General features: G+C 40.1%; 1 protein-coding gene across 1 annotated transcript in view; it reads left to right on the forward strand.

Annotated features, from left to right (window-relative positions):
• fbxl17 (F-box and leucine-rich repeat protein 17) overlaps positions 1-10949 on the forward strand; it is a 256804-nt gene extending 245855 nt beyond the window's left edge. Inside the window, exon 11 of the mRNA XM_034091053.2 lies at positions 8768-10949. Coding sequence (XP_033946944.1) covers positions 8768-8905 — 138 coding nt within the window. The 3' untranslated portion in view covers positions 8906-10949. The remainder of the gene's footprint in view (positions 1-8767) is intronic.
• The last annotated feature ends 246 nt before the right edge of the window (positions 10950-11195 follow it).

Raw genomic sequence — 11195 nt, forward strand, 5'->3', positions numbered from 1 at the left:
TGAGAAAATTATTAAACGGATGACAGAAACCAAGAGAAAGTAAAATTAGATGAAATGAAACAATAGACTGAGTGCTGGCTATTCCCTTTACAAATGGCCCCCGCAAAAGTGTTTTCTGTAAGCAGTTTTGAAGTGTTCTCCCATTACCTGAACCGAGGTGGAGCTGCGTTTGGGGAGCAGGTATGAGCACGGCTGCACCCCCAGATAGAGCAACCAGACAGACCTTGTTAAAAGAACAGACATACCAATCAATATCGTCGTTCCACCGGTGCATCCAGCTGCCGGAGACCATACACAGATAGGCACGGCGCAGCAATTTGCAGGCATAAACAACGGCCTAATTGTTCAGGGCCTGGAGGTTTAGAGTGAGGAAAACAAAGATGAAGTATGGTGAAGAGTTAGGGGGCATTTTAACTCTCGTTTAGGAAATGAGAATTTTGGAGTTGGGCAAAACTTTCTGTGATGAGTGTTGTTATTTTGACCGGCAGGGGTTCTTAGTTTTAAAGGCTTGCAAAGTGAGGAGGAATTATGGAAAATATAGGATAGAGATGTTCCCCTGGTTCCTATTTTCCAGGCTTTGGTCAGGCTTGAATGTTCAAAGTCAGGAAAGTAGTTTGAAAGAGTAATTTGCTATTTGTGCTTTTCAGTGTAATCTTGGAGTCTCATCCCACACAGAAGAGCCATATTGATTGGCAGTCTTAACTGAAGCCGCCTCCTGATCATCCCTTCATCTTGTTTCTAAAGGGCAGGAGCAAGGGACAGTGAAGGAGAGAGGTTGGAATAAAGTGAGACAGCGACAGAGTTCACTGAGTATCTCAGAATTGCCCTTCAACAAAAATCTTCCAGACACTCAAACTCGTAAACTTGACCTAAACCTGGCTCACATACACTCATATACACACTCTTGCTTTTTTTTGCCTCCACCTTGTCCTTACTTTTCTTTTAACCCCTACTCCCTCTTTTTGTCTCTCAGTTACTCCCTCCCCTTCCTTAAGCAAGGACATCCAAGGTTGTTTGAATTCTGGATGCTGCTCACATCTTTTGTTAATTAAATTAGTTCATCCAAGTTGCCCCCCTGTCTTGTCTTTCAGCCTTCCCCGCTTTCTCCCCCTCCTGGTCTTCCTCCTTCATCCACTGCTGTTTACTCATCACAATGGAGGTCAACATAATCTCATGGAGTCATGGACAGACAGTAGACACAACTCAGTGTGGCCTGGGTACTCAGACTTGCCAATCCTGATATGTCTTTAAACAATAACTACGTGTTTCCTTCTCGGCAGAGACAACAGGAGGTCACAGCCCGTATGTAGCCTGCAGGCGTAGAGTCTTACTGTGTTGGTGATGAATTAGCTTTTTAATGCTAATGACAATGTAGCCCCCTCAGTGAATGTTGTCTGTGCAGATTTAACACATACAGAACATTATGCGGGGTATGGATTAAGCCCCTGATTGATGTCCAGCTTTTTTATTTAAAGCTGTATAGATAATGGATGTCAATGCTTTGAATACGTTTTGTCAGAAATGCTGTTCCTATGAAGTGTGGAAGATGAGTAAAACATGTGAGAAAAAGAACAATTTCAATGAGACAAAAATTCACGAAAGACATACAGATTTATCATACTGTCAAGATGTGTTCCTCTAATGACAGCGTTTAGCACAAAACTTACAAAATAACTTGGCTTTAATGTTAGTGTTCTTTCGTGATCATTCAGAATAAAGTCACGATTCAAGATACTCACCGTGAGTGTCTCTAATGTCCACTCCAACGTTAGTTTTACAGATGAGACTCCAAAGTCTTGCTCACTGCCCTGTGTGTAACTTTCCACAAATCTAATCCAAGCTCTCCACGCTCTAAGGAGTCACTATGCATTTTGTATCGTGGTGTTCTTTGAAAGGACAGGGTCAAGCTGTCCTCATTCTTTATTTATTCTGAAGAACAAGGGAGTCATGCGAGGTAAAAAAAATTAAACACAGTAGCTCTGTTGTGATTATATTTAAGGAATTCTGCTTGTGTCTGACCTCCAGTAAGCTGCTCTGGAATTTGTTCCAAAAGTATGTGTGTGTGTGTGTGTGTGTGTGTGTGTGTGTGTGTGTGTGTGTGTGTGTGTGTGTGTGTGTGTGTGTGTGTGCGTGCGCGCGTGTGCGTGTGCGTGTGTGTGTCTCTTTATTTTTCTCTTTTGTGTATTAAAGGGTTTTAACCCCAACAGAGAACATTTAACAATCTTTAACAATTGCTGAAAGATGTAAATAATTAATTTCGATAGTTATAATATACATTTGTCAGATTCACTGTGAATGGTGAAACATTTGGTCGAAGAGTAGAGCTCCTTGGTTGGGACCCGATCGAAACAGACCTGTGGAAAATCACACACAAATCAAAATGGATTATATGAAATCAGTTTTAATAGACATAAATAATAAACGATTCATAAACAATTGAATTTAGGATTAATGGATCAAAAGGTACGAATTAGCAAACAGACTGCTTCCGCTGACCATCTTGCTTTAAAAACACATTTTCTCCTTCTGTGATAATGATGCACCACGTGAGTTATTAGAGACTTTGGTTCAATATTCTTGGGTGTTTGTCATAATGATTCACAGACCTAAGATCAGCTTCAATAGAACGGGCCCTACCTGGACCTCATTAGACTTAGAATTATCTATAATACAATGGTAAATGGACTGTACTTATATAGCGCTTTATCTAGTCTTTAAGACCCCTCAAAGTGCTTTACATACTACATGTCATTCACCCATTCACACCCATTCACACAGAGCAGTGTACCTAACTCTAGGACCTAACATTCACACATGCCATCGGGAGCAACTCAGGGTTAAGTATCTTGCCCAAGGATACATCGACATGTTGACTGCATGGTCTGGGATCAAACCCACAACCTTCTGGTTGAAAGACGACCGCACTCCCTCGCAGCCACAGTCGCCCAGTCACAATAATTATTTGTAAGACAAAAGTTAATTGTTGTACATAATTTTTCTGGTGCCTTAGATTGTCTTACCTCTAGACATTTAAAGCATCATTTGGCTTTGTATGTTGTTCCTTTTATTATACCAAATTGTATGTTTTAAATGCAAAAATAAATACAGGTTTATGAGTATAACTTTGACTAGAACACCAAATCTTACTCTAAGGGTTTTTGGTCACCACAACACTTTTTAATTAGCTTTTTTTTTTTGTTCAAACTTATACATTTAGCTGTGATTGTGATTTTTTTAGAGAACAACAAATAAATTGTGAAAGTCTTTTGAGTTATTGAATGTTTTGCTCATGTCTCCCAAGATAAGAAGGCCTGTGTAGAAAGAGAGATTGTGCTAAGCCTCTTACTCATTCCTTTAGTTACCTTTGTCACGCGTGATGGAGTATAGGGTTTACAAACCTGGCCTCCAGAACCTCTTTCTCTGACCCTGTTCAGTTGAGACCCCATTCCTCCATGTGCCTGTGAATGGGTGTATGCTCTGACACTCTGCTTTTCAGTTCTGCTGCTGTCTGATATTGTGCAGAGGTGAGGGTTTGTGAGCGGTACCAGACCTCAGTTGTCGCAAGCAGTGCCTGACCTGGTTTCTAAAAGCGCATTCAGAGCCATGCACTGCAGGGTCGCTTTGAGACTAAATCTAAATGTTTGAGCTCAGGCTTTCCTTGGTAAAGAGCAGTCTATTCATTAAGCTTGCATCCAAGCCAATGCATCAATAGTTCATTTAGAATATTGAATCTTTCAGAATGGGTTTGTGGTAACCTCTTTGCTGTCTCTAAATTTCTAAAAATCCCCGGCCTCCTTTCCTTTCTTTCCCATTCATTCCTCCCTCCCTCCTATACCTCTCCTTCTTATCAGAGACTATCTTTCAGTTGTCCAGTCACTCGTTTAAAAACTTTACAACAGGGGCTTGACTATTTTAAGAAGGCCATAAATCTGGCTTGTTTAAATCCAGACTTGTTTAAGCTGCCTTTTACTAAGACCTGATGCACTGCATTCTTCTGCTGCCTAAACAGGCTTTTTAAACATTTACCCCCAAATGTATTTACTGCTTGACTGATACCCTCTCTTCATGGAAGTAGAAAGGGAACGGTGGTATTTGTCTCTCTTTATGGGCCGGGGACCGGCAATGGCTGCCACATGGCCAAAGTAAATGTATGGGAAAGAAAAAAAAGATCCCTACCCGTCTGAATTGAAAGAAAACACAGAGGGAATACAAATAAATAGGGCAATTTTTATTGAAAAATAAATAGTTTTTTGTCAAACAGACTACTAAACATATCTTTGTTTTCTAATATCAGCACGGATTTACATTCAGCTCTGAAATTGTTCATATCAACTGTGAGTGTTTTGTTTTCAGGGTGATTGTTGCGGTGTACAATAGAGTCCTCAGGAGGCTTCATATATAAAAAAATTGAACACTGTACTTCCTCAACTCTCTCCCACTTTTTTGTATTCCATTTCCCTACATTGATTGCTAGGAGGACTCAGAGGGTGTTCTCACAACCCGGTCTAATATGATATGCATCTTCGTGTATGTGTATCTGATTATCGATTTACGACCCTGTTCTTCTTTTTCCCACTGAGAATGTGAGCCGCTGCTGCTCCATTAGTCATCTTTACGACGTGTTTTACTGCGCTGCTTACTAGGGGAAGGCCCAGCGCTTGCGGTAAATGTGTTTTTTACGTGGTGATAAAGTGCATTTGCATCCGAGGATCAGACTTAAAAAAGGGCTCATTGTTAAGAAAGACCACACTCCCAGAGAAAGCAAAGGTCATCCCGTCACTTACCTTCAGCCGTCACATGTAAAAGTAGAGGAGCGCTTGTCAACAGCCGCTCACACACACAACGCTATAAACTATTCACGTATGCCGTACAGCTTGTCCAAATGCTTTTTGCTGAGCAGCATATCAGACATGCATCTTTTTGTTTTCCCCTCATCCCTCCCTCACCCTCTTGTAAACCCTGACAGCAGCACATTACCCTTCAGCATGCATTACAGCGCACTTAGATCTACAGGGCAGCATCTTTGAAGTTAAAATGGGGGAAAATATCATAAGTATAGGCCTCGCTCCAGATAGCTGTGGCTGGGCTCCCAGATGCTGCTCACAGATTAGAATCAGTGAGCAGCGATCTGCTCCATCATATGGCTCTCCGACAGACTTGGCAGCAGGTTGTGGTGGTGGGGGGGTCAGTACAGTATACTAAGGGATGCATGGGGTAAAAGGAAAAAAAAACGTCCTTCCACAGTAATATATCTAAAGCACCTTTCCCAACACCAGAGGCCCCATTGCTTTCCGATAGCTTTTTTAAGCTTATGTTGCCTAGCAACAAATACCGTTAGGCGCAGTTTTGCCCAGTAACAACATTTCACAGTAGGATAAAACAGCTGAATAACCGTTTTAAAGAAGTCTGTGGCAGTCGTGCTGTAACCAGAAGACTCTCCTCTCTGCCAGCCAGCTACCCACAGCTTTGGTCTGACCTTCATGTCTAACATCAGCTCAGAGCCACAAATACCAAGCAGGTGTGGTGATGTCATCACGTCTCATTCAACATACCACAGAGCCATGCAAAGGGCACAAAGCCCTGCTCTGGAAGGAAGATTGTAGCTGTACACTCTGGGAACATAGCTAGGAGAGGGTTTATTTGACAGAAGGCTGCCTTTTTAAGATTTACAGTAACTCAGTTAATGGAGGCTGTGATGCATAAATGCCTCTGTCAACTGATTTTCTGTCAGCAAAATGTTCTATCCGCGGGCAATGAAATGTTTTAAAAATGAACCTAGGCATATGTCATTTTGAGATGCCAATTTATTAAACCAGGTACATTGGGTTTCTGTGCTGTGTTGTAACCATTTCAAATGTATACAGGCTTGGATTTGATTGATAGTAAAATCTTTTTTTTTCTATAACTTGATTGCCTCTCATAATAAGATGTTTGATTTCCAATCGTTTGAAGCCTGTTGCATGTGTCAGTAATTACATTTTTTCAAAAGTGGAAAAAAACAACATAAACATGTTCTTTTTAAAAATGGTCTCTTCACTCACAGACTTATCAACAAGGTTAGTTAGTTATTCTTTTCATGATTTCATCCAAGTGATCCTGATGCAACATAAACATTTAGCGTTGACGCAACTAGCAATTAGGAAATGATTCAGCGTTTTGATTGGGATCCATTCTGTGTGTGCTGTGTTTTCTCAACGAGTGACGCTACACTACATTAGCATTAATGAATGTTATGGCCTCCCATCAGTTTGACAGGTCTATTCTTTAGATCTGTTGTAATTGTAATTAAGCTCTGATTAATGAGCTGGGGGATGTTTCATTCTCTTTTCAAGAATATAGTATAATATGTTATGAAGGCAATCGGGGGTTTGTCATTTTATCTGCTAATGAGACTCAGCCATATGTCATAACACTCTTAACTTGTCTCTGTAATAGCAGCTTTAGGAGGTTTCATTTATGCTGCTCTTCTGCTCCTGCTTTGGTGCTCTGTGGAGGAAACGTACAGCATATTTAAGTAACTTCAGGTGTTTGTGGGTGAAGAAAAGAGGGTGGGGTCGCCATTGTTGCTTATAGTTTTTAAGAGTGAGCATAAACCGCAACGTCCCCTTTTGAAATCTGGCTGTAGAGAGAACTGAGTAACAACTGTTTTTAGCACTTATTCTCTGAATTGGCTCAGTCTGATCAGAAAAACTAAAGAGATGAAAATAAGAAAGACTTTTTTACACCATGGTGTTGATTTTATTTGACCTTATCTGCAGTATCCTGGAAGAGTTTGATCAGCCTCAGTGCGTTTACCTCAAGCACCCAAACGTCATCTTGCTGTTTCTTCCTCTTAAAGGGAAGGCTCTTGTTGCCTTATAGTCTTCTTGAATTCACATTTGCTGTCCATCTTTTTTCTGTGACCTGAGAATCAGTGTTCTGCTCTCTCAAGTGCGCTTATTACTCTCTCTGATTCTGCTGCTTTACCCTGACTGTGTCTGTCCATTTGTTTTCTCAATTTCTCCACTTAACAAGGAATTGCTGATGCCCTCAACTTAAAGCAGATCATACCCTGAGCTAGAGCCAGGGTTCTGTTACCCAGCGAAGCTTTTCTTCCAGAAAACCCAAAAACCAAAGGGCTCTTGGGCAATGAGGTTGGGGAAAACTGTAGAACACTTTGTCACTGCTTTGGCAACAACGGATGACTGTGTGCTCAACATGTGTGTGAGTGTTTATACATCTTTTCCCCTGGAAAGTGTCATGCTCGCGGGTGGGCGGGGGTTGGTTCTGGGTGGGTTGTGGTTAACCCCTCAAGGTCTCCAGGGTTACTCTCCCTCTGCTCTTTGTCAGATTCTCAGGCGTTCTCACTCTTGGTTTTCTGTGACGGTCTGGCAGAGTTTTAGACTGGCAGAAAAGGGCGGGAGTAGCTATTAGCTGCTGGTCTTTCTAGTCCTGTGAGAACATGAAGGCCTCATTTGCCTTGTGAGCTCAGCTGTCCTCCAGTGCTAAACCCATCGCCAGAGTCCAGTCGTGTGTGTATGTGCATACATTGTTCGCTTTTAAGACATTTCCTTTCATTCATGTTAGTCTGCTACACTGTCACTTTGAAAACACCCCGCAGTTCAATCTCTGTGTCTGATTATCTCAACAGGGCGTCATGAGCGATGGAGAGATGGTCAAGAGATTTATTTTTAAGTCTGTATTTATTATTCCTAAAGCATTATTTATGTTGCATTTATTTGGTTTAAATCTGATTTGCCTATTTTTAAATCATCAACTCCCTGGAAATATGTCTGATACTGAGTCAAAGACTCTGGAAAGATTCTGAAATGGTTGTCTCATGGTATGGACCTGGACAATGGGTCTAATATACCAACATCTGTAGTAAATCTCTTATGAAGCTATCTCTTAATTGCTTTCAAAGTATAAAAAGGAGTAATGACTATAGGTGGACACAAAACGATATCAATGTACATATGGGTAGCTGACAATTGTTATAAAGAATGACTAGAAACTGGTAATACTGTGACAAACATGTAGGCAGTGAGCAAAGACGACAGTAGTGCTTAGTTGGCCTTCAAAACAGCGGTTGAAAAAAAATCTACCAAAAAAAAATCTCAACTTTTCTTTTAAATTATTTATTCTACAATTTCAACAATTTAGACAGTTTGTACATCTTAAAAAGAAACCAAATTAGTAGAAGTGGGAGGGCAGAAAGCATAGCTATATAGAAGTAGCCCTCCCATTAGTCATCCTGTTGAAGGAGTAAGTAAAAGATAATTCCGTAATTAAATTCTCACACAGATAAACTACATTCTATATATACATACACATACATATGTACACATATATACACCCATTTCCAGGTTTTTTTTGGTTAGTTAGAGTAGGCTGCTAATAATTTTTTTCTGAGTCTTGATTTTAATTGTTGATGACAGTCAACATTTGAGAGAGTTTTGTTAAGACCATTCCATAGCACCTAATATGGATAAGCTCAACTCAAGGTGCAGTAATTCTTTCATCGGAACTGTCCATGGTATTAAAGATTCTTCATCAGCAAATGTAGATTTTTTTTCCCACTATTTTTTTAATCCAAAATGTGCTTAGTATAATGGAGAGTTTAAAAATCCACAATTCCTTGAAAGCTGAACTTCTGCTGAGGAAGACAGAGTAAGGATTTATCTTTATTTGCCATCAAAAACGATTTTATTATTTTTGTCATGGAGGTGAATCTGATCATTTAATCAGTACGTTAACAGTGTGTGGGTTTTTTCTTTGTGTTTTGCAGGTGAACGAGGAGACAGTGGAGAGGCTGGTGGTGCAGTACCCTCACATTGTTTTCAGCACGGTGATGCAGGATTGCAAGAGAACCCTGGAGAGAGCTTATCAAATGGGCTGGAGCCCCAACACATCAAACACTTCGTAGCTACTGCTAGAGCTCTCTCACTCTCTCTCACTCACACACACACACACACACACACACACACACACACACACACACACACACACACACACACACACACACACACACACACACACACACACACACACACACACACACACACACACACACACACACACACACGCACACACACTGAGGCCCTTTTTCACACTATATTTGCAGTTCAGTCATGTCTGCCTCCCAGCCACTGTTCGGACATGCATGTGAACATGTAGCTTCACACTCACAAAGTTTCAGTTCATCATTTGTTTCATTGAAAGCAAATATTCAATTTGAATCATTTATGAAAAATATGGGTATTTTATGGTAAAGTGAGACTTCTATCAATCTTAGGTTATACATGACTGAATCGTCCGCATCATCATTGTCAATAAGTCAGATTACATCCAACAATATAGTTCTTTGACCAGAACAGTGACTAGTTTGTTTTGGTGCAAAGCAGTGCACCAACAAGTGTTTTTTGATATATATTTAGGTGAGTGTTACTCAGTTGTTAAGAGTATTTATAACTCATACATTGTAAGTTGTCCGTATCACTTTGGATGGAGAAATGGTCAAGATGTATGGGCAGCGGTCTGGTCCTCAACACGTGAAAAAGATCAAAATAAACGCATCATTTGTTTAAAGACATTCGGGTAACATTGGAAAATAATATTTGTAATGAACATGGAGTAAAAGGATTGCAGATATTCCTGAGCGATGCCCTCTGTAGTGTTTACTCCCTTCAAACTGAACTTGACTGCTGCAGTGAGATCGCACAGCACAGATCAGAGACTTAAGGATCAGAGACGACATCCACAACTTCAGACCTGAAGACAACAGAACCGCCCGTGCTTCAGATCTCACTTGAGGCACTGTGATGTTTATTTTGTCCAATTACAGTAGACGTTTTCTTTTTTTCTTCTATGGATGTTCAGTACAGTGTTAAAGGCATTTGTGGACTCATGATGTTTCACAAGGCTCCATTTTGAAGGACAGAGCTCTTTGCTGTGACTTAATATGCACATTGTCACGGTACAAAAGAAAGTTCAACACCTGGTCAATTCATGGCAGGAAAACAGCATTGATTATGTTCCAAAAAACTGCATGTTTACATTAAGATCCTCATCTTTTTTTCGGCTACAGATATAGCTACTGCTGATCTGTAGGACTTGCTGTTTGTTAATTCCATGCATACATTTAGGGTTGACTGAGCATCAACTTGAGTCATTACAGAATAAAATAATGCTTGAAATAGAAGTTGCCTTTAATTAAAAACCATGTTATCAGAATATTAACCACAACCACCGTGATGATAGGTTAGAGGAAACGTTGCCTTAAGTGGTTAGTAGGATATTGCCATCTATTTAGCAACCATCATTTACTGAAGAAATGTTTGAGTTTAAACCCATTGTTTGATCTGATGTATTCATATAATACTGTGTGGGATTTACTTAGCCTATTATTGGTTTTGAACATATACTTGTAACATTAGCTATGTAGCAATGCAATGAGGGATTTATCTTTCTTAGTGGTGTAGGATTTAAAAAAAGAAAACAAACAAAAAAAAACGTCTTGGGCCAAGAACCAGGGCCAATGAAAGATTATATGAGAAAGTTGTTCGTTTTGCATCTATTCTATAGAACCTCAGCAGTGTACAGTTAAAAATGCTAATAACCAGGGTATTTTTCTATGGTGTGAACCTGCTCTGGGCTCGGCCTCCACACACTGTCTCAGACATGAACAATAGCTTGCTGAGCTGAGGGGTGTGGGTGGAACTGTAAACTTTCTACAGCATATCGAGATTCAGACAATTAAAAACACCTTCATTTTACCCTTGTCAGAAGTTGTAGACTTTAACCGATGGAGAGTTTTCCCTCGGCCTGTTTTTGTTCAGTTTCTGTTCTTTTGTAATCCCTATATGCACTTTCTTCTTTGCTAGATGTTGACACACTTGATTCCTGATTTGTTAAGGCAACCGTAAATGACTGGATTTACATAAAGATGAATAAAACACTACTTCAAGCTTTTTTTTCTCTTTTCCTTTTGTATGTATGCAGTTGAGGCAGGAGAAGAATATTCAAAATGACAGTGGAGTACTTTTTCACTCATTTGACATCATCGGACGACTGCTTAAACATATCGGATGTTCTTTTTTACTTTGTTCGACTTCTCATTACAACAATTGCATCTCAACCACGATATATAACTGTAGACATCGTGGAATTTAAATCCAACACAGAATCTGTATGCTCAGGTACTGTACAATGCAAAA

Source organism: Pseudochaenichthys georgianus, chromosome 9 (assembly GCF_902827115.2).
Source record: "Pseudochaenichthys georgianus chromosome 9, fPseGeo1.2, whole genome shotgun sequence".
In the NCBI taxonomy this organism is placed as follows: domain Eukaryota; kingdom Metazoa; phylum Chordata; class Actinopteri; order Perciformes; family Channichthyidae; genus Pseudochaenichthys; species Pseudochaenichthys georgianus.